This window comes from Gracilinanus agilis, chromosome 3, assembly GCF_016433145.1.
Source record: "Gracilinanus agilis isolate LMUSP501 chromosome 3, AgileGrace, whole genome shotgun sequence".
Lineage (NCBI taxonomy): Eukaryota > Metazoa > Chordata > Mammalia > Didelphimorphia > Didelphidae > Gracilinanus > Gracilinanus agilis.
The window spans coordinates 311,375,481-311,400,990 of NC_058132.1; the positions used below are offsets into that span (position 1 = coordinate 311,375,481).

At 36.3% G+C, this 25,510-nt stretch overlaps 1 protein-coding gene across 8 annotated transcripts in view; it reads right to left on the minus strand.

The window, feature by feature from the left end:
* The window catches only part of CLASP1 (cytoplasmic linker associated protein 1), a 306,535-nt gene that overhangs the window by 180,985 nt on the left and 100,040 nt on the right, over positions 1-25,510 (minus strand). For all 8 annotated transcript variants that reach the window (XM_044669939.1, XM_044669935.1, XM_044669936.1 and 5 more), the window contains exon 7: positions 22,029-22,096. In XM_044669939.1, the coding sequence (XP_044525874.1) occupies positions 22,029-22,096 (68 nt within the window). The remainder of the gene's footprint in view (positions 1-22,028; positions 22,097-25,510) is intronic.

Here is a 25,510-nt window from a genome sequence, read left to right on the forward strand (position 1 = left end):
TCATAGTTAAAAGTCCCCTAAAAGCGGGATATTTTTGCTAGTTTTTCACACATACACAAAACTAAAGACCTATAGAAAATCACAGCATGTTTAGGCACTTCTAAAAATTTACTGATTAAGTAAGACTACTAAAATCTCCTAACTAGAGCTCGGATTTCAAGTTATTTTCTATAATTATATAAGTGGAAGCACCAACATAAAACTGGATAGACTTGTTTCTCAATTTCTAATAAAGCCAGCATTTGGAGCATCATTATTATTTCATCTAAGAACTGTTAAACACATGGAGCAACAGGTACAGAATGAAAGGAATTATATGGACCTAGTCTGTGTTGGCTATAAGTTTACATGACTAATACCCTGGTACAGACTAAAAATAGTAAGCTAATATATGAATTTGATTCCAATATTTCCCAACCACAAGTTACAGAAAAGGGCTAAAAAGATGAGTGTGGATGTACAGTGTGACCTCAAGGAGCTGATAATCTGGCAGGGGTCAAGGTAAGCATAGTGGGTATGCTTAAAGTCCTGTAAAGGAGCAAGGATAGGTGCTCTTGGAGGGATAGGGGAAGCCAGGAAGAGTAGAGCATACATAAAAGTGGTGCGTAAGGACCAAAATGTCTCTCAAAGAATCTAAACTTGTCTTTTACAGTGAAGTGAGGCAAGTATCCTCTGCTGCATTTACCTGCTTAATAGCAGTCCTCCAAAAGCAATTCTTATTTTATGGCTAACACAGACCAAATGAGCAATTAAGTGAAACTTATTCACCTGCTTTCCTGTCAAAACTGCCAAATCCTGGTACACCAACAGCAGGAACTCTGCTTTCTCCATTTCCTTGCCAATTCACTACATAATAACCACACAGCCAAGTTCATGAATGGTATTCACTTGATATAAAAACTGAGACATGATGTAAGACAGTCTTTTAAGTCATTTATAAGAACAAGAAAAACAAATAAACTCTAAGTCAGAAGAACACTACAGTCTGTAATCTCTAGTTTCTATTCACATACTGCTCCCACTACATTGTGTTTTGGGGAATACTATGAGCAAGTAACAAAATAAAACCTAGGTTCACAGCTGGAAAGGCCATTAGAGGTAATTAAATCCAACTTTCTTATTTTACAAATAAGGAAATTGAGGCCTAGCTAGCAAGGTAACATCCAATGTCACACAGGTAATGGCTGACCTGAGGTTTCAAATAAGATGCTCTCACTCCAAATCCAGTGTTCTTCCCATGACCAGAAATTAAAGACACAAACTAGAAGCAAAACTGTATTCTCTATCCCACTGATAAGTCAGCAAGCAATGAAAATAAACAATATTAACTTTAGAATCAATTTTTACACATGTGAAATATATTACTGGCATCTGCCAGTAATTGGTGTTATAATCGTGCATACAAAATAAATATGAAGAATAAAGCAAAACAAATTAAAATTAAAATACAAAAACAAACTTCAAACTCTAGAAAAGCCAATATTTTCAATTTACAACCTAAATGGTCAAACTTTAACATCATACTTGAAATTAACATACGAAAAAACTTTTTTCAGCATATATAAATTATCCTTTAATTTTCTGTAAAGGAAGGAACATTTAATACTTAAGTTTATAAGTATCTACATACTAAATAAAAGCCTTTTTTTCTTCATATGACTATCCATAACTTAAAAACTAAAATAAATGAGACTATTTGAGTACCTATTTGTATTCTAAAAAAAAAGTCATCATCTTCAAAAACAAATACATCTTTGCATCTAGTTTAATTGAAGTAAATACTGAATATTAATCTACCTTGAAACTGAATTTGCAAACCAATTAAAATTATTTCTCTTTCTAATCTCTTCTTTTGTCTAGTGATAGTGTAGCTGACCATCATCCTCAAAAAAGTTCCTTTGTATTCTTGATAAAATTTAATTGAGGCACAGCTGAGCGATCTTTGTTAATAACTTCAAAGGAATGGTCAAAAGCACAAATGAAGATAACATTTTTTAAAATCTGAGGCTATATAGCAGTGGTTCCCAAACTTTTTTGGCATACTGCCCCCTTTCCAGAAAAAAATGCTACTTAGCCCCCTGGAAATTAATTTTTTTTAAATTTTAATAGCAACTAATAGGAAAGATAAATGCACCTGTGGCCATCACTGGCCCCCTGGATCGCTGCAGCACCCACTTTGGGAATCACTGCTATATAGGTTAAGAAAGGAAAAACTCGGGTACAATTTAATAAATTTCATCAAGGATATGAAGAAGCATAATGATAATAATGATCAGCTATTCTCTGTCTCCAAACTAAGAAAATATCAGTGGGAAAAAAATATATCAGAGAAAAAAAAGAAATAGGTACAATTGGAAAAGCAACAGATTAGAAATTAAAAGACTTGCGATCTAATCCCAACTAATCCAACCAAATAGCTATGTGATCTTGGATGAGCCAATGTAAATTAATTTGGCATCAAATTTCTCACCTAAAAGATTAAACACTTGGATTATTCTTCTCTAGACAGAAGCAGCATGAGTTAGAACCTAGAGCTCCATCCTTGGAGTCAACTCTTGGCTCTAACACATACTGGTTCTGTAACCTTAGACAATGCATCCAACACCTTAGCTTTAGGACAATGAATTATTTAAGGAAATATAAAGGAATTGCTTTGGATCAGTGAGGGCCCATTTGGATTCTAGAACATAAACTCATAAACTTGTACTTGATCTGGCACAGGTTCATAAGTCTTCCCCAGTTACCTTTAGGTATTAGAAAGGTTGTCATGGTTGTGTGAAAGTGGGTTCCAACTGCTTAGCCGCAGAGGGCAGAACTAGTTACAATAACTGGACAAATTAAGTTATCAAACTAAGACATAGGGCCAAAAATAGAATGAGTCACTTCATTATCCAGTCTTTTTTCTTACAAACATCTATTTTCTCTATCCCATTCTATTATCTCCAAAAAACAAAAAACCACACACAACTCCTTAAGACAACTGTGTGTAGTCAAACAAGACAAATTCATACTGTGTCATTCTAGGAATATGTCTCATTCTTCCTGTCAAGTTCATTTGCTTCTCTATCAAGAGATGGGTAGTAGCATGCTTCTGGTTCTTCTGCAAACCTGATTGATCACTGATCACAGTTCTTAAAAATCAGAGTTCTTAAATCTTTCAAAGTTGTTTGTCCTTACTGTGTTATTACTGTTAAAGTATAAATGGTTCTCCAGGTTCCTCATACTTCACTCTTTATCAATATATACAAGTCTTCGTAGGCAACTAGCTGGTACAGTGGATATTGGGCCAGGTCAAGAAGACTCATCTTTCTGAATTCAAATCTGGCCTCAGACACTTATTAGCTGTGTGACCCTGAGCGAGTCAACCTTGTTTGTCTCAGTTTCCTCATCTGTAAAATGAGCTGGAAAAGGAAATGGGGAAACTACTCTAGTATTTTTGCCAGGAAAACAGACTAAAACAAATGAATAACAAAAGAGAATGGATACATCTCCTCAAGTCGTTTATATTGTGGGCACTGTTCATTATTAGAGCTATAGCTTTACACATAGCTAAAAGAGGCTATAAGATAAAAATATCTTCTGCTTGGAGCACTTAATTTAATGAAATATTTTCGGTCTACTTGAGGGTATGGAAGTAAGTAAAGGGTCTTCTAGTTGAAGATTCTAGAACTAGAAATAAATCATTTTATGACCCATTAGACTCAATAGAGGTAATTCATAATATTCAGTAAGGATGGTACATGAGGCTTTCCTTTTCTGTATGTCTTTAGCATTTAAGAAAGTTTTCAGGAATATGAATAGTTCAAGCCCAAAATGTGCATTTTGTCAAAGATAGCTTTAAAAAGAAATATTTCGAAATGCTTTTCTCTCTGAGATAACATTGTAGGATTCTCAATAAAGGCTCAATATATGCAGGATTGTTCAGGCATCTGTGTCATATATTGGGAATTTGAGAGGAGGAGGAAAAGAAAGAGTGGGAGGCAAGAAAATTTCAAATTGCCCTGATTAAACAATTCAACAAAAGGATACCAAACAGCAGGTTAAATTTGATTCATACTTTCAGAGGAGGGCTGGGAAAATGAGAAATGCCCTTATGCCAAGGATACTGTCTTCCTTTTTAAAAACCCCACCAAGCATTACTTTTTGTTATACCAACACTTACCTAGATCCACTACTTATTACAACCTGAATAACTGCAGGATTCATTAAAAGAGTAAAATGACCACAACATATATAGGTTCCACTAGAAATCACCAATACTGATCTACTGTGTATTTGAGAGAATATGTGTCACAGCGTAGGTTAAATAAAAACTTAATACCATTTATACCTTGATCCTGATTTATAAATGCAAGGGACCTGTTTTTGTTGTGTTCTTATAATGCTGTCTAAGTTTACTTCAATTTTTTTGCTTATGATAATGAAAATATTTATTTTACTGTAGTGTTAGCAATTAAAGAAAAAGGACAGAAATAGATTATTTAAAAACAAACAAACAAACAGGAGCCAGGGCAGCTAGGTGGCTCAGTGGCCTGAGAGCCAGGCCTAGAGACAGGAGGTCCTGGGTTCAAATTTGATTTCCTAGCTGTGTGACTCAGAGTAAGTCACTTAACCCATACTTAGGCAAGCACCTACTGCTCTTTTGCTTTGGAATCAATACTTTGTGTGGAGGGAGGACTAGCTGTTGAACATATGAAAGGACTGGGTTTTAAAAATCTTCTTTGCTGCTATAATGTTAACATGCCAAAAATTTAAACCCAAAAAGTCCCATCTCTTTCAACTTTTGGCCTTCTTCTAACCATAATAAATACATAGATATAAGATAGTCATGTGAATGCAATAATAATAACAGACATTAATATAGTGGCACATTAAGATTTGAAGACAGTTTATATATAATTATTTTATTTGATCCTCATAGCTTTGCTGATAGATAAATGCTAAAGGATATTATTTTACAGATAAGAATTTTTTTTGATCCTCATAGCTTTGCTGATAGATAAATGCTAAAGGATATTATTTTACAGATAAGAAAATTGACTCTGGGAACAGTTGAGTGTCTATGCGCATTGAGCAAATAAATGGCTTAAACAGAAGTTGGAACCAGGTCTTCCCAACTTCAAGTTTAGGACTCTACTATACCAGACTACTCTACTGAAAGAGTTCTAAGGCCACATGACTGTTGATATTCCTTTCTTTTCCCACAGAATAAATATATGGTCTAGGCCAGTGACGGGCAAACTACAGTCTGCAGGCCAGATGCTGGGGGGGTGGGGGCCTAAAAAGCCAGTTCTATCTGGCTGAAACATTATTCTTAATCTGACAAATACAAAGAGTAGGATACAATACAATGAAACTTTGAAAGAGTTGCCTTAGAAACAGACTGACAGATGAGCATTTCCTTTCCTTTGGCCCCCTCTTTAAAAAGTTTTCCCATCACTGGTCTAGGCAGAAGCAGAATAATATCCCATCCCTTGATCTTAAGCATGGAGATATAACCTTAATTTGCACTCGGGATTAAGGAATAGATCCATTATACATTCAATAGCCCAATTAATTTGCTTAAAACACCACTTTTATTGTCATTCCTCTACTTACAAACATTTAAGGGCTCCCCATGAATCCCAAGATAAAGTCTAATGGATCTTAGGGTCATTGATTTCTTGCTGGAAGGGACCTTAGAGTCCCCTATTTTTATGAGGAACTAGAGTCAAAGCGGTTAAATTATTTTCTCAATATTATTCAGGTAGTGAAGAGCATGGACTTGAACAAGACAACATTTGAAGCCCTCTACAAACCTTTCCAACTCCACCCTGATCCAGACCTCAATCTAAGTCAATAAGCTCATAAGACTAAACATATCACATTACATATTCCCACCTCTGACTATTTGCTCCCCAGCACTATTCAAATTCTACCCACATTTTTAGGGCTCACCTCAGAATGAGAAAAAGCATTTTCTGATCATTCTGATCTCTAATGAAATGATATCTTCTACCTCTAAATTCATGTTTCAAATTAGGCATTTATCAATTAAATTGATATTATCTTATATTATCAAGAATTAAGTCACATCATGCATAGATGCTTACTATTTTTCTGACCTATAACTCACCATCGTAAGAGAGGTGCCTAGAGAACAAGGGTTTAAGTAAATGCTAAGACATGACCAGTGTGGCTCAAAGGTAGGACTTGAACCCATGTCTTCCTATGGCCTAGGCTAAGACCCAGAGTAACACAATTGCCATGTGGAATGTACCAGGTTGCTCTCCTGGACTTCTTCATTCTCTCCAGAAATTCAACTTCCTATAAAATCTGCTCAACCCTGAAACACCCCCTCCACTAGAAGAGATGGGAGATGGGCACCCTTGAGTTCTTCCCAGATCCCCTGTGAGCCACCACTTCATTTCTCTCACAGCCAGAAGGATTCCTCCTTTCTCACAGGAACCATCATCTTCCTGCCCCCTTCAGCATATCTCTGCATATGGTCTTCCCTACTGGAATGTGAGCTCTTTGAGAGTGAGAGCTGTCTTCTGCTTCTACATCCCCGGTGCCTAGCACAGTGCCTGGTACATAGAAGGGGCTTAATAAGTACTTAATATCTTCAGATTTTAGCTTTTCTTATTTCCTGCCACTATTCCTTGGCAACTGAGACAAAAATATCAAGAATTATTTGGTAGGTAGATAACACAATGGATTGAGAGTCAGGCCTAGAGACAGGAGGTCCTGGGTTCAAATCTGGCCTCAGACACTTCCTAGCTGTGTGACCCTTGGCAAGTCACTTAACCCCCACTGTCTAGCCCTTACTGCTCTTCTGCCTTGGAACCAATACACAGTATTGATTCTAAGAAAGAAAGCAAAGTTTTTTTTGTTTGTTTGTTTTTTGTTTTAAATCAAGGATGAGTTTTAATTTTGCTGAGGAGAAGGTCTCTCGGGTTTGAAACTATTCTGGATCCTTGAGCATGTCAAATGCTCCAGATATTATAAGCCAGCTTTGACTATCTCATGCTACTGTCTTATGCTAACTTGGGGCTAGATAGAAATAAGAACGACTTTTCTTGGACAACTATGAAAGCAATTCTAAAAGAAGAGCTACAAATATTTTAAGCAAGTAGAATAAAAACATAGTACCCCAAGGTCATTCTGAGGAACATACTGTCATAGAGGAGAAGGCACTGAACTTGAATACCCACAACACCTGAATTTCAAGTCCCTGATATATTATTTATGAGCTACAACTTTAACAACAACTTACTTGTCTGTACATCAGTTTTTTTATCTTTTGGGATAACTGAGATGATCGTACCTATGCTGGTGTATTGTAGATCCTCTGTGATGAATGAATATGTACATGTGGTATTTTATAAATTATATACACAAACAAAATCTATAATTATTATTTAGCTATAACTGCTATGTTTTTGTCATAACTGTACGAACAAAATCTGTATTTGTGTTATGTAAAATTAACTACATATTTCTTTAGACTTTTCTGAGTTAGTCAACATACAGGTAACATAGCAGCTGCTGAAAAACAAACAAAAACACCCTGTACTTAATGATATATAAGAAGAGTGAATCTTTCACAACTGAACTTAAATTGGAAAGTTCTATTAATTCTGAAACTCTATCTACTCCTTTGAAACAAAGAGGGTAGGGGGTGGGAAGGGGAGAAAGTATACATGTAAAACCAAACAACTGGACCTAACATTAAATTCACTTAACTAAGAGCAGCCCAGTTTGAATGGCATCTTTCCAGGTTACCTAATCAAAAAAAATTTTTTCCTACTTGGGTTTCACATAGCTATTTGTATTTGTTTAATGCCTACAAAACAAGGCTTTGCATAAATCAGGCAGAAATTAATTGGCCATGAATAAATGGCCAAGATAGAGGAGCTAGGCGGTTCAGTGGATAGAGTCCAAGCTGGAGTGGGGAAGATGTGGGTTCAAATTTGGCCTCACTTCCTAGCTGTGTGATCATAGGCAAGTCTCTTTTAACCTCAACTACCTAGATCTTGCCTTACTGTCTGAGAGTTATGAGTGGGATATAAGGTAGTGATGGTGAACTTTTTAGAGACAGAGTGCTGGGCCCCACCTCCAGTGCAAGGCATGCTCCGCCCCCTTACTCCACACAGAGAAGAGAGGAAGTGCTTCCATTGGGTTGATGGAGAAAGGGGTGGGTGAAGGGAAGAATGTCCTCAGCAAGTGTAAAGAGGGGGAGGGCAATGGACCAAGTGCTCTGCTCCCCTCCAGCTCTACCACCTATGAGCTGCCCACCTTACCTGCTGTGCACTCCCACTGGCTGCTGGGCAGAGTGGTAGGAATATGAAAAATGTCCTCAGGCACAGTAGAGAGGGGGAGGGAAGCAGCTATGCCCAAGTAATGAACTGGAGTTGCCCTTCCCCCTACAAGCCAAGCATCTGCAGAGTGCTCTGCATACCTTCTGTGCCATAGGTTTGCCATCACTGATATAAGGTATGGGTTTAAAAATATAAATAAATGGTGAGGATTTAGGAAACAAGATAAAATTCAGGCCATTAGCTATCATAATACTAGTCCTCACAAGATGGAGAACCTTCATCTCAGAGATACATATTTCCAACAATATTTTTAAAATACAATTAATATATGTCTTAACAATTTCTGAATCAATGACCATCAAATTTAGGCACAAATACACCTCAGATGCTTTCAAGATTATGTCATTCCTAAGAATTCATAACCTCTTCACTTTAAAAGGCCAATCCAAGTGCTTATACTAAAAGTCAACATCTGCCTAGAGAGAGTGTTGTATATATTTATATTATTACTATATGCTCTGATATGTTAAATCTACACTTGGCCCTCCTGTATGCAATGTCATTTAATTATCATTATACCAATCCTGGCCTTAATTGGTCCTCACAAAAATTGTGTAGACATAACAAATCAGAAGAAAAAAATTCAGAATCAACTTAGAACAGGTTTTTTTCCCCAGAATGTTTTGTCCATAAGATAAGTTTTTTGTATCAGATGTCATTTTAAACCTTCAAAGATCTCACTTCTGTCCTAACAAGGAATGCAAGAAAAAAACCTTTATCCACAAATTCCTGAAGAATTTTTTGCATGCTATTATCAGTATGTCAAAATTATATTGAACCCAAAACAACAGATTCTATGAGCTCAATTTTCTAAACTTTTTAAACAAAATGCCAGCTCTTTTGAGAATCTTCATCCGAAATGCTGTGAAAAGGGCTACTTGATAATATGAATTATTTAACTCTACTGCTAAGGTATTGATTTCCCTTAACCACTTTATCCTGAAAATACAACATAGGATGAAATGGAACACCATGATTGTATAAGTAAGATTGTTGATTTAAAATCATGAAATAGTTATTTTGGATTATTCAAACAGGAACAGGCATATTTACAGTATTTAAGGAAAACAGGCAGGAGGTGAGTTTGGAAAAAGAGATACAGGATCATCTGAATAATAATTTATTCTGTCTAAAAATAAAGCAGAGAAATGAGTTGGGACAATGCCAAACCCTCATCCCCAACAAAAAAAAGAATGTTATTGCTAGATATCAAATTCAATCTTATGGTGCAAAACACCTGTTCCAACTCAAGGTTTTACAACTATCTTTAAAAAACAGCAAACCAAGAGCCCTGCCACTAGACATCCCAGGTGAAAGGAAAACATCAATATAGAATTTCAGACTTATCAATTAAATTTTCCTTGAAATTCAAACTTCACTGGTATTTAATTCTTTAATAAAAAATAATTTAAAAGAAGTCATCATTTGCATAACATTTTTAAGATTTCTAAAAACACTTTACATAAGTTACCTCATTCAATATTCACAATAATCCTGGGGTTGTAGGTGCTGCTAACATCCTCTATTATCATCAAAATGAAAACCTTGTCTTATCTATTCTTTGCCCCAAACATAAGACAAAAGACACACACTTTTTATTAAAATCATTTATTCCATCCACAAATACAAACACAGATATATTCCACCATCAGCACCATCTTCCTCTCATTAGAAGGACAAAGCACATCCTGGAGGAAGGGCTAAATTGTGTATAGCCTTGATTCCGCAATTCTCTTAGCCACCAAGGATCTACACACCCTTTTATTGCAAATTGACAGCCTAAATCAATACAAATACTTCAGGAAAGCAAACATTTCTAGATAACTGAAGCCTTTCATGACAACTTAAGCTTGACAAATGCCTTATAAAACTGACAAAATAATAATATAATTCTGCTAGCTTAGCTGACAAAGTACAAGTAAACAAATGGAGCCAATTGGGCTTGGAGTGGGAAGAACCAGCAAAAGAGAAACAAAGAGAGGCTGATGAGAATAGATCTTATACTGTCTCTCCTAGGCCAGTTTCTAAAATCTGCACCCCTCTTTAGATACTCTGCTACTCTTGCCTCCCCCTTTCTAGCTGCATTTTCCTTTCTGAATAAGCTGTTTTCTACTTAAATAGATAAAACACCCATAACATCTGAATCTCTTCCTGATCTCTTAATTATCAAAGTAAATTAAATGATTTTGAATGTCTGTTGTCACTCCCCTCCCAGCAACGTTCACACAAACTGCAGCAAAAACACTGAAATACTTAACACTTGGTTATAATTAACATTCTTTCAGAAGCCTAAGAAGCAAACAGCCTACCTTTCCCAGTAGTCATGATCCTCAGCAATCTTGGTAGCAAATAAACACTGCTTTGAAAGAGCCACTGTGATGCCTACCTCCCAGCAACTTAGGCACGAGTAAACTCTGCCCGCCCCACACACACTGCACCTCCTCTGAGTGACCTAGTAGCAAAGACATCTGCCACCCTCTTCCAAAATAAAAGCCCACTGCATATCCATCCATCTGCAAAACCATGGTCTAAGAAAAAAACCTTCTTCTCTCTGTTTCACTCCAGTATTAGAATATTCATTACACTAAAATGAGAATTGATTTTTACCTCTCCTTCCCATCTTTTTTCTCAACAGAACAGGTGCACTCATACCATAAACCTTAAGGGACAATCATAACTGAGTTATAGAAAATCCCAAACAAGATGTCAGTTACACTTTAATCTGCTTAAGAACAATGACAGAAATAGTATTCTTCAAGTCTATTTTAAGTGATTTTCTCATTTAGCAAGAAGCTGTGACTATGGAAACACTTTCCCCAAGACACTAACTATTTGAGGACCTTGCAATTCACACCTGACAGACAAGCCCAGGGAAAATAACCAGTTTTCTGCAAATCATGAACTTATTCAAAACAAAGTAACTAAGTAGGAACAATAATGAGTTGGGTTCTCTATAAAGAAAATGAGCTCCAACAGTCATCCCTAAATAAACATTTCTCCCATAAACCAGAAAAAAAAAAGTGTTGAAATAGATCATTGATAATTTTGCTTTTAAAACATCAGTTCCTAAAATTTGGGAAGGAAATATTTAGCACATTTTCCAAGTTATTCATTCTTACTGAAAAACACTGTCAAAATTCATTTGGTGGCAAAAAGACCCTACATTCATTATATAGAATAAAGCATCTGCTTTCTAGTTCTGTCAAAAAGAAATCTCTTTCCCTGAATTCAAACTTTTCTGCTGGCTCCAATTTTCTGTGGTTTTGAGCAGTGATAAAGCTAGGGATTTTAAAAATATATACATCCTGAAGCACTGAGGTGGCTCAGTGGATTGAGAGCCTGTGTAAATGGAATTAGCTCAAGCCCATTCATAGTTAAAACTCTAGCCACCAGAGATAAGATCATCCCCACCTCCCTTAGTGGGAAGGGGAGATGAGTTACCCACATGTGACAATAAGTAACAAATCAAGAACAAGGGAATGCCCTTTGGGCAGTCCAAATCAGTGTAGAGGCTGCCATTTGTCCACTTGAATTACAGGTGGACCCCCAGGAAGTGACAAAAGACACTATCTCTTCAAGTATGTTGTCTACTCCCTGTGGAGGCAGTTCCCCCTTTGAACTTGATGCTGAAGGATCTCTGCTGAGACCTGAGGCAGCTTCCCCTCTGAATTGTCATGTGGGTAAGTTAGGCTGACTTCTTTGGCCTACCTTGGCGTTTCCAGACTCTCTACCTTAAGTAGGCTTCTTGCCTCTCTGATTGCTAAGGCCTTGTGGCTTGTAGCCTAGTTTAATTAGCCTTTTAACCCTCTCTCCGTCTGGGCCTCTGCAGGCCCAAACTAGACTCTCCCTCTCTCTATTTCCCTGCCTTCTACCTTCCTAAATGTAAATAAATTACCATAAAACCCATTCTGACTTGGGTCTATTTTAATTATGGAATCAATCTGAATTATTGATTCCCGGCAACCACACCTTAAAATATATATCTATATAATATCTAATTTCTAAACATTATAAGCCAGACCTAGAAACAGGATGTCCTGGGTTCAAATTTGGCCTCAAATACTTCCTAGTGGTGTGACCTTCACACCCTCCCTCCCTCTCTCTCTCTCTCTCTCTCTCTCTCTCTCTCTCTCTCTCTCTCTCTCTCTCTCCATCTACTTAAAGAAATGTGTATGTGCATTTTCATGGCCAAATTAAATCTTTACTTAAGTACAGTGGCTTCATGCCAATAGCATTCAAATAAAAATTATTAACATAAGAGAAAATGGCTACTCTATAATAACTAGCTCTTTCATAAGGAAGATATACTTCTCCCATAAGCAAAAGCAATCTAGATAATTATAAAACTAAGTTAGACACACACACACATACATATGCAAACACATGCAATTCCTTTTTGAAATTCAAAATAGAAAAACTAATTTCTGCTCAAGAGATTTGCAAATTATATGGGGAATGAAAAAATGCATCTAGAAAATCAAGTACCTTTACATTCTCATTTTCTAGCCATTCAACACTGAATGTCCGTTCAGTAACAAACAGGATGCAGACAAAGATGAAACTCTTTAGTATAGAAATAAATTTAATTTTCAATTGTTATTCTGCCCTCTTTCCTCCTCAACTATTTCATTCAAAATTCTATTAAACTCTAAGAAAAAATTAAAAACAATAAAATAAAAAAAAACAAGATTTATATTCTTTAAGAAATCAAGATCATCAACCTGATAGCTTGGAACCTCATTTGTATCAGGACATACCTAATAATCTTCCAGTTTGATATTTTTTCTTTCTCAAAATTCGAAGTAATGCCTTAGTTAAAACTTGGAACTCTCAGCACACCCTATCCCTGGGGACCCCTCCTCCTCTGGTTAGATCTCTCCCTGATCTTCCAGCACCTAAGCTGCAAACTTCACCATGGGCCCAGGGAACTTCCCTCTATACCCCCAATCACAGCTTCCTGCTATGTGTGATCTACCCTATTAGGCTTTGAGCTCCTAAAAGGGAAGGAACTATACATCTAACTTTGTATACTGTGTACTTAGTACAGAGTCTGGTTCACAGTAGGCATTTAACAAATGTTTTTTGACTGACTTAATAAGCATCTTCTTACTTGACTTAAATTCAACTCTCTTAAAAATAAAGAGAAGTGCTCATTTCAGAGAAAATGATTTAACATTCTTCTCTTTATGCTGTCTCTTGTCTCATACACCTATACACACATCACACACATAAGTCAACAGTTATAACGACAGGACTCTTGCTGATGTAAAATGAAGAGATTGGGCTCCTTTTGGTATTAAAGTTCTAACATTCTATGTTCCATGCCCTTTAATTTTGTAAAGTTTGTAATAAATACATTCAAAACAAGTTACGAGAAAAAAAAGATAGGCTTGACTAAGGATTCTTATAAATTCTGAAAATTAGAGAACTATATTAACATATTCAAGTTTCTCCATATATGTATGTATGTGTATATATATGTGTGTATATACACACACATACATATACTCTTTAGAGAATCATCAGTTCTGAATGTCCAACAATAGATCCATTTAGAATTATGATATCTAAACTGTATTAAATGAAAGACCTCACCTGACAAAATCAGAAACAGTCATTAGGAATTTAACACAAAATAGAGAATTCTTTCAGATATTAATGAACTTGTATATAAAAACATGGGAGCAAAAACTTACATACTTTCATTGAAACTTTGCTGAAAAGAAATGTTATGCCATAGCCCAAATGGGCACTACAAATATCAAATTTGTCTTTCAAGCAAAAAAGAAATATTGTACTATGGAGTTTAATATCTATATCTGTATCTATATTTAGTACAGCACTCATGAGTTAAAGAATCGCAGGCAAAAGTTTTATGCTATATATCAAAGTCTTTGGTACATTAAGAGAAAGTGATTATGAGATTCACACAGCATATAATTTTGATTGCTGATTTCAGATAAGGATTCATCTGTTAACATAAAAAACTGCACAATGCAATATAATCCCATGATTTAAAAACAAGTGTTTCCCTCCTCATACAATTTTGGGGTCCTTTGCACTCCTCATGTAATACAAACTATAACCATGATCAGGCAAGAAATAGAGTGGCAGTAAAGAAAAGATTCAAACTCAATGGAATTGCTCGTTGGCTATGGGAGGGGGGTGGAAGGAGAGGAGGGAAAGAACATGAATCATGTAACCATGGAAAAATATTCTTAATTAAATAAAGTTTTTCAAGTCACAATAAATTACTAATTTAAATAAAAAAAGGAAAAAGAAAAGATTCAATATGATATCTGAAGATTAAAAAGGAAATGCCTAAATTTCATTAACAAATATAGTCACAATATCTGAGAGAAAAGACATACTTAACCAAAAACTGGGAAGAATGAGGGAGACTAATAATTGACAGGCTTGCTCTCTACTTTAAAGATGTAAGTTACATGTATAGTAGTTACTCAGTAACTATTTTAAATAACCAAAAAAACACATGATTCCTTTTTACAGTGGTAGGAATTAGTTTTTTCTCCAAAAAATGAAATTATATTTACTATACTTTCTACGGAATTTCCCCTTTAATGTGCCCTTGGCAACACATCTAATCTTTTCTATTGTTGAATATTGATGGATACATGAATTCCATTTCCAAAAACATGTGGTTATCATTGCTACAGCCATATAAACACATATTAAAATGATTCTTTATGTCCTCTTAAAGTTTGGAATTGGCTGCTGAGTTTTTACAAGTGAGATTTCCAGACCCCTGGATTACTTTATGGATTAGTATAACATTTATGTAAACTTCACTATATGAGCCCAGTCAAGGAAAACCCTTCCAAAACATCGCTATGAAAAAGAAACTGCTAAATCATGAATTGATTAAACCGTTCAAACTTATAAGTTATATCAATATAAGCCAAAAAATAAATTCAAAACCCTTACTAGAACCTGTTTTCTAAAACACCTAGGTGATAAAGTCAATAGAAAGCTGAAAGTGAAATAAAAAGGACCTGTGTTCATATCCAGCTTCATCTAATTGTGTGAACATGGGCAAATTACTTAACCTCTGTAAGGCTCAGTTTCCCTCACCTATGAAACAGGATTGAAAATAAAAGCACCTGCTCTCACAAGATTGTCAGAAACAAATGAGACAACATATGTAAGTCATTTTACAAACCTTAAGACATTATGTAAATTCTAACTATAATTGTAATAATAATAACTATTATTTTAAAAAAACACCAGATTGCTACTTCAGTTGTTCATGTCGTAGAGACTTTGGCCAGTATGCAAGATTTTGTAAGATAATACTTAAGAAAAATCAGAAGGGGCAGCTAAGTGGTTCAAGGGCTTGAGTGACAGGTCTAGAGACAGGAAGCCCTGGGTTCAAATCTAGCGTCAGATACTTCCTAGCTGTGTGACCCTGGGCAAGCCACTTAGCCCATACTGCCCAGTTCTTACTGCTCTTCTGCCTGTTCTAAGGCAAAAGGTAAGGGTTAAAAAGAAAATCAAATTAAAATTTTTAAAAGGCATCATAATCTTCCCCTATCAAAAGATTTGAAGTGACCTTGAATATACTTTTATGTTTAAAAAAAAAAAAAACAATTCTAGAAAAATAGTAATGGATCACATGACAGACGATCCAATTTCTGTTTCAGGGGAACTAGTCCTTTTGCAGACTTCCAATTCCAAAAGCTGTCAACTAGTGTACAAGATAACCATCATCACTAATAACATTAATGCACTTGTTATATAAATAACTTAAGTATCTCCATTAGAAAATAGGAAATCTCAATTCCTGAGTATAGCCATTCCCAAAGTCTCTATAGTCTCTTTCCTTCTTGTCACTCTTACTTTTATCAAACTAATCTACTCCTAATTTCTAACTATTGAAATGATCATCTTTTTGCTTTAATTCTCCATTTCTTTCTTAGGTTTTGAATTCCTACAGTCAATTGCCTGATAGACAACTCCATCTAGACACCAGGCAAGTATTTCAAAGTCAACATTTCTAGGACTGAAATCTTAACCTCACAACCTCTTTTCTTCCTGAATCTCCAATGCTATTGGTTCTTTGACCATTTTTCTTTTCAATTTTAGGACGTCTAGATGGCTCAGTGGGACAGAGGATAGGGCCTGAAATAAGGAAGACTTGAGTTCAAGTGTGGCCTAAGACACTTATTATCTATGTGACCCTCAGCAAATCACTTAAGCTCTCTCTGTCTATTTCTTCATCTGTAAAATCAGAAAAATAATAGCACCTACCATCCGAAATTGCTGTGAGGATCAATGAGATAATAAAGGGGACAAGTAGGTGGCTGAAGAGAACTGAGAGCCAGGCCTAGAGGAAGTAGGTCCTGGGTTCAAATCTAGCCTTTCCTCTAGCTGAGCAAGTCATTTAACCCCACTTTCTTAGCCCTTTTTCTGCCTGGAACCAATATATAGTATTGACTCTAAGAAGGAAGGTAAAATGTTTAGCAAAATGCCTGGCATTGAGGAAGCACCATATAAATATTAGCTATCATTATCATCATTATTTACTATTACTATTATTACTCTTCAGACTACCTCCAAACCTCAAAGTCAGGTTCGGATGATTGTACAAAATAAATGCAAAAAACAAGGACAAGATTAGAAAGCAACAACTCAAGCCATATGTGGCACAGGGTTGGCACTATACAATAAAGGTGAAGGTGCACACCCTGTAGGAGCAAAGAATGGCAAGTACTCTTTATCAGGTGTGATTATACTATTAGGCAATTCTGACTAGCGATTTTCTAAAAATGTGTTTTATGGAAAACAGAGGTATCTAGTATTGCTTAAAATATCTCATGTCCAAACAAAGTATCCCCCCCAGATTAATAAAAAAAAATTGTTTAACCCTTACCTTCCATCTCAGAATCAATACTAAGTATTGGATCCAAGGCAGAACTGAGCAATAAGGGCTAGGCAACTAGGATTAAAAGACTTATCTGGAGTCACATAACTATCTGAGGGAAGATTTGAACCTAGTTCCTCCTCCTGATTCTAAGCCTAGCATTCTATCCACCAATATAGCCACCTAGCTGCCCCTGGACTAATTAATTTTTTTTAATTTTTTTTTAATCCCTTGTACTTCGGTGTATTGTCTCATAGGTGGAAGATTGGTAAGGGTGGGCATTGGGGGTCAAGTGACCTGCCCAGGGTCACACAGCTGGGAAGTGGCTGAGGCCGGGTTTGAACCTAGGACCTCCCATCTCTAGGCCTGACTCTCACTCCACTGAGCTACCCAGCTGCCCCTGGACTAATTAATTTTAATAATTATCACAAAAGGTACTAGGAACTACAGAGGCCATAGTGTGAATAGAAAAGAACAAATGCAATACAACAAATTCATAGATATATAGAGAATGACTAGACCTTGGAGGTAGGTCATCTAGTCCAAATAAGGAAACAAAGGCCCAGAGAAGCTAAGCAGCTTGCCTAAAGTGAAACAGATCATATCAGAGCCAGAATCTGCCCAGATCCTCTGGCTTCAAATTTGGGGCTCTTTCCTTGAGGAAAAAAAGGCAAAGATGATTCAGGGATTTTGAGACTTCTATAAATAAATACTTATTGAATGAATGAGATAAAAACAAACAAACAAACAAACAAACAAAACAAAACCCTGGGGCTCCTATCATAAAGAAATGGAAGGGGGAAGCAAGGTGGTACAGTGGAGAGCCAGGCCTGGAGTTGGGAGAACTTGGGTTCAAATCTGATCTCAGACACTTCCTAGTTTTGTGACTCTGAACAAGTCACTTTACCTTTGTTTGCCTAACCCTTGCCATTCTGTCTTATAGTTATCTCTAAGACAGAAAAAGTAAGGGTTTAAAAAAAGGAAAGGAAAAAAAAGGAAAGGAATGTCAATCTAAAATTGTTTCCTATGTTCCTCATGCAATGTGGCATCCTATCCTTAACCCTGCCCCACTCACACTAACAGAGGAAATCTGTATGAACTAATAGCAATAATAGATAGCAAGGGGAGATAAAACTTAGATCCCACAGAGGGTTTCAAAAAGTTTTGCTATACTGTCTATTTATGTACAAAGTCATCTCTAATATCACTATGTTTTTTGAACAAAGCAATAGATGTAAGTAGCCTCAGGAAGTTTTTTAAGCAAGTAGCCAAAGTTGGATAGCTAGTAATTACTAACAAGTTGGCGTCTATAATTTTTAAGTCCTGGTCTCCTGTACTAACCTATTTAAAAAGTTTTCAATTAGAGAGAGTGCATAGTACTCATACTTCTAAAAGAGAAGTTAACTTAGCATAAGAAAAAAATAGTTAGAAGGAAGCTTCCAGAACACATCATCCTCATTTAATATAACAGATGAAGAAACTGACACCCATAAAGGCAATATGCACAGCCTGCTCATGGTCACAGTCAGTTAGGGAGACCACACAGCCAAGAAGCCAGCTCTAAGGATAGTTGGGCCTCACTATGGTGTTGGAGGCAAAGCTGCCTCCTTAGTTTCCTACAAACAGGCTAAATAAGAGGCTCCTGACTTCTTGCTGGGTTGATTAAAGTAGGGGTCAGTAACGTATGGCTCTTTTGAGAGACAGATATGGCTCTTTCTGCAGGAGCCATAAAGTCAATTTTTTTTTCAGGTGCTGTTACAGGAGCGCACTGTGAGCACTGTACGGCTCTCATGAAATTACATTTTTAAAAATGTGGCGTTTATGGCTCTCACAGCCAAAAAGGTTGCAGACCCCTGGATTAAAGGAATCACAAATAGCACTGAACCCAAGCATTGGTCACCACCTCATCTCTAAGCCCTCCCTCCCCCTGAAGATAAGCAATATGCTCCTGGTCATGCAGATCATAAAATAGCAGTCAGAACTCCACCCAGATCCTTTGACTTTAAATTCTGGCTGCCAGGTTCTCCATTCCTCCAAAACACCCACCTACCCCTAGTATCTACTCTTTTCTCTTGCTTTTCTATTCTTCTTAGAAAAAAAAAAATAAGTCAAACATCTACTCTACAGTTACTCCCATTCTTTTTCACAGCCAAGTTAGCCTCAGTTCTAGCTACCCCTTTCCAATTTCCATAATCCAATTACTTAAGGGGGGGGGGGGGGGGGAACAAACACAGAAAATATAAACACAGATGTACTGCAAACCCTGATAGCAAGCTGTACTTTCACCCTAAAGAGCACTTCAGCTGTAAAGGATAATCCTGCACTAAGAGGGATGAGTAAGAATCAAGGATTTCCACAACCATCAAATAAACGTGTAGAAGACAGAGCATGTTGGAAAGGTCTAGGCTGCAGCCCTGACTGGTTCCACCACTTAAGAGGCATTTGTCTCCTCCAACAGGATTTAAACTCCTTAAGAGTTTTGTGTTTGCACGGCCCCCCCCCCCCCACACCCACCCCTGGTCTTAGGAGAGTGCCTGGCAAAAAGTGCATGCTTAATAAACACTTGCTGAGGAATACCTAGGTGGCTCAGTGGATAAAGAACCAGGCCTGGAGCTGGGAAGTACTGGGGTCAAAGCTGGTCTTAGACATTTCCTGGTTGTGTGATCCTGGGCAAGGCACTCAATCCCAGTTGCTTGGCCCTTATTGCTCTTCTGCCTTAGAACCAATACTTAGTATTGATTCTAAAACAGAAGGTAACCATTTAAAGAATAAAAATAAAAATAAATAAATGTATGCTCGATTGATTTGATCCCAGCCAGTCACTTAAGCTTTTCTCAGTATGTTTCCTCATTTATAAAATTATACTATATACTCCACAAGTTGTTGAATAGGATGTACTTTGTAAACTTTCAAGAACTATGTAAATGAGTTCCCATTCTGATTTTTCATTAACTTCAAAGTTCATTTAAGTCCAAAATGAATGAAGAGGTAAGAAATTCATCATCACAAGATGGCAAAATCATCCTGATCCTTTTATCTCTGAAACAATCTCATACACATTTAACTACTACAAATAATGCTCACCTCTATCACCTCCCAATATCTTCTCTTTCAGTCAACTTTCTTTATTTCACCCTATGAATTATTCCTTTGCACCCTCCCCCACAAATTCCCATCCTCAACTGCCTGAAGTATTGAGTCTTGAGGGTAGATGTGCAAATCTCCTAATATTCTCATGTAGAGGACAAAATTACCAACCGAGCGTTATGATCTCTGTTTTCACTCCTGCACAGGCAGTCCTTCTGTATTTTTATTTCATTCTAGACTGAGTGGATTAATTCAAGAGAGTCTCCTCACTCCCTCCTCTACCTTATACTCAAAGTCAATTACTCTGTCATAAAAGGAAATTGGGTATGTTTGGCATTGTTTACTTTTGGTCAAGATCATAGCTTCTAATTGGTTTCAAATTGATTTTAAGTTAATGGTTCTGAAATCTTTAAAAGTATGCATATTGGGTGCTAGAAACCTAATCTCCCAAGTTTTTCTTAGCTTTCTCAATCTAAGTTCAATATTTAAAAACAAAAAGAGATGGCAATGATACATGGAAACACATTTGAAACACTATCATAAGCTCAAATTCTAGGCCTCTGAGCTCTCCCCACCCTCCACCTATTTTCCCAATAGCCTTATAAAAATTTATGACACTGGTGAAAAGACACTGTTCCCTTTTCCACCCATCTATTTCACCAACCATCTCTGACTCTAAATACAGGAGTTGCTTGGGCAGTTGAAAGGCAGCACGGTGAAATAGGCAGAGTAATAGACTAGGAGCTCGGAAGATCTAGGTTTAAATCCTTCTAGACCAATACTTGATGTTGGGGAGCAAATAAGATAAAATAAATAACATGTTTTGCAACCCACAAGACAATACCAGATAAATTATTTTCTTCCTCTTTGTTCTCTTATTATTATCTCTCTATTACAAACTAGATGCCCCCTAATTTAACTCAATTTAATTAAATAATTAAATGATTTAAATAATGAAATAATTGTAATAATTTAATTAGATGATTTATTTAATTATTTCAATTAATTATTTTAATTAAATGAAAAATTAATTTTTTAGTTTATAAATCATTTAATTAAATTAAAAATTTAATTTTTAATTAGTGAAAAGGGCATGAAATTACTCATATCAGTGCTATTACATGCAATGATGTGCAATACATAATGCTCATGAAGTAGTTAGAATCAAGACCTCTTGATGGTTTCTTTGCTATAAAGTTTGTGTTTTCATGGCCCTACTCATGCACATTACACATTGTTGGGATATCGGAGGAAATTATGATGAAGTGGTTGTGCCCTTTCACATTTCTGTTTAGAATTTCCTTTGTTCGTGCTCCTTGGCAACTGTCATTCCTAATGAAGGAAGTGCTTTATTAAAAGTTCTACAAGGGGGGCAGCTGGATAGCTCAGTGGAGTGAGAGTCAGGCCTAGAGACAGGAGGTCCTAGGTTCAAACCCGGCCTCAGCCACTTCCCAGCTGTGTGACCCTGGGCAAGTCACTTGACCCCCATTGCCCACCCTTACCAATCTTCCATCTATAAGACAATACACCGAAGTACAAGGGTTTAAAAAAAAAAAAAAAAAAAAAAAGTTCTACAAGGGATTAAGTTCTAGATTCCCTTAATCAGCTCAAAAATGGCATGTCTATTACAGATACAGCAAATATGATGTCATCATACAGATAATACATTAATGGTTGTTACGCTGTTCTTTTCTACTCACCACTTGCAGACTGTATCATGTTACCAGATCTTTGAACGTCATCAAATTTTGTAAAAATTACATTTAACCTGTTTGAAATTAAAAGAAAATAAAATGTGTGATCATTTATGATTAGTTATGTCAACAGAAATGAAGCATCAGTAAAGTCAATGAAAATATGAAACATGCAGCAACAAACTAACATAAACAAAATATATATGCATACCATTCTAAAAAGGACATCCTTGAATGATTTGATGTATATCCTGAGGAAAGTAAATGCTGACCAAGTCTGATGAAGTACATTTTCAAAATGTACTAATATTATATTAAAAAGAATTTTCTTTGCCTTAATAGTTTTCAATAATCCAAACAGAAACAACTCATGTTACCTGCTAAAAAGACTTCAACTTAAAAAAAAATCTTCCTGATAGTTTCACCTTAATATTTTTTTTAAACCTTTACCTTCCATTTTAGAATCAATACAGTGTATTGGTTGCAAGGCAGAAGAGTAGTAAGGGCTAGGCAATGGGGGTCAAGTGACTTGCTCAGAGTAAGAAATCTAGGAAAGGACTGAGGCCAGATATAAGCCCAGGTCCTCTCTTCTCCAGGCCTGGTTCTCTACCAACTAAGTCACTTAGCTGCCCCACACCTTAGTACTTTTAAAATAAAAATCTCCTCAGTTAGTCAAAACATTTCATTTTAGAAGCCCAGCAACTGAGCGTGAAAGAAGCAAGGTAAGAATTGCACCTCAAAAAACCATAAGAGCATTTTAACAAATTAGAAAACTCAAGGAACTAAAATATGTGCTATATTTGAGATTTAGAAATTTTCAAAATTAAAATTCAGTAACCACCAATGCATTCAAGTATTTGAGACCCATTGTGATCATCTAACATGTCCTGTCTTATGACAGTCTCTAACAACTTTACTTGTTTTCTCTCCAGCTTTGTTGGTTGAACTGTAGGCGCCTACCTATGCTTTTACTTCATTTCTATACCCCAGGATATTCATTTTCCTGCCTAATTACTTATTAAATATGAGATAGGAGAAGAGCCCTGAACTTGGAAATCAGATTGCTTATTATTATAATTATCTCTATTTATAGATATGTATATTATAGATAGATTTATATTATAGATATATTATATAATCTCTAATTATAATAATTATCTCTATTACTTGATTATCTGTTGTTCTGGGTAGGAAAGTCACTTAGAACCTTTTAGGAAATCAACTTTCATTAAATTCTAAAAATATCTGTTAACAATCTTCTACTACATGTAAGGCACCATGCTCAGGACTGGAGACACATAAAGAAAAAAAACAAAAGTCTGGCTTTAAGGAACTTACATAGGAGTGAGGGAATGAGGGGGTGTATAAAACATAACACAGCAGAACAGTTTAAAGCCAGGGCCTAACTTCAGTTCCCACCTTTGCCATTTACAATGTATGTGACCTTAAACAAGTCCCTTAGCCTTCCTGAAAAGGGAGGCTAGAACAGATGGATTCTGAAATCCCTTCCCACTCTAGATCTATAATCCATATTAAGTAGGATGAGGCAATTTGAAGAGAAAGTGGGAAGTAGAGAGGAACAGAAAAGTCAAGGATAACACTAAGGTACATAACCTCAGGGACCAGGAGAGAAGTGATGTCACTGGGAGAAATGGGGAGTTTGATGGAGGCTCAGGTTTAAGGGAGATTACAAATTTAAATTTAAGATATTGATGAAAGACTCAGAACAGTCAGAGACAGACAAGAAGCTCTTGGAGATGTGGGGCTGACACGTAGGAGAAAAATCAAAGTGACACATAGATTTAGGAACTCTTGGCATATCTGAATTCATGGAAACAAGTAAAATCATGAAGGAAGAGAATGCAGGGAGAAGCATGAAGAGGCCACAAGATAGGACCCTGAGTCACATTAATTCCTATGTAGTTGGGAGAGGGAAGTTGAACTATGAAAGGAGCCTGAGAAAGCAATTGGACCAGAGAACCAAGAGACATGAAGGTCATAGAAATCAAAGCAAAAGAGGGTAAAATAAGGGACTGGATAAGCTAGATGACTGCTGCAGTTCCCACCACTATAAAATTCATGGATTTCATTAATAATATTCAAGTTTCATTTAAAAGATATACTCCATTGTGAATTGTTCCAACCATTCTGGATGGCAATTTGGAACTATGCCCAAACGGCTTTAAAAGACTGTCTGCTCTTTGATCCAGCCATACCACTGCTGGATTTATACCCCCAAAGAAATAAGGAAAAAGACATACAAAAATATTTATAGTTGCGCTCTTTGTGGTGGCAAAAAATTGGAAAATTAGGGATGCCCAACAAGTTGTGGTTATCTGTTGGTGATGGAATACTATTGTGTTAAAAGGAACAATGAACTGGAGGAATTCCATGTGAACTGGAAAGACCTCCAGGAATTGATGCAGAGTGAAAGGAGCAGAAGCAGGAGAACATTGTACACAGAGACTGATATACTGTGATAAAATAGAATGTGATGGACTTCTGTACTAGCAGCAATGCAATGACCCAGGACAATTCTGAGGAACTTATGAGAAAGAATACTATCCACATCCAGAGACAGAACTGCAGAAGTAGAAATACAAAAGAAAAACAACTGCTTGATCACATGGGTCGATGGGGATATAGACTCTGAACAATCACCCTAGTAATATGGAAATAGGTCTTGATCAATGAAGCATGTAAAACCCAGTAGAACTGCATGTTGGCTATGGGGGGGGGGGGGCGCCACAACATAAATCATGCAACCATGGAAAAATTCTCTTAATCAATTAAATAAATTTTTTCAGAATTAAATAAATAAAAGGTATAGTCCATTGATTCTAAAGCATTTTTAACTAAATGTCCATGAATCTTTTTGTTTCCTCCTATTTTTCCTGGCACATAATCTCTCAAAACATAAACAGGCTTGAGCAGCAAAGACCCCACAAGGATAAAAAGGAGTTGTTTAATAATACCCTAGAACAAGAATTAGGTGCCAAAAGACTCTCTTTCAAAGTTGTATGAAGTTGTGTTATGACATAGTCCCACCCTTTTCCTGGATATCTGAGCAAGGCCTAGTTATCATGGAAATAGCTAATGTAGTTTGTAGCTTCCTCCCAGATTTAAAAAAAAAAAAAAAAAGTAGAACACTTAAAGTCATCAAATGAATATCTATAGAATATTTAGGAATCATTGCTTTACAAATCTTCAATCTTCTACAAATCTGCTCAATCTTGCAATCCTGTGTGCTTTTAAACTGTGTTTCTTTTTTAAAAAACTGATCATTTGAATAAAGGGAGGGAGGAAGGGAAGGATGGAGGGGCCAGGGTCCCACAGAACACCTGGATATGCCTGTTCCAAAGAGATACTGGGGTGAAAGGTAGAACTTCTGCTACAGTTAGAAGAATAAGAACCCTAATAATAATTTATATTATAAGCTTTAAACTCTCATTATTCTCTCACACAAGCAATTCAATGCACTCTCAGGG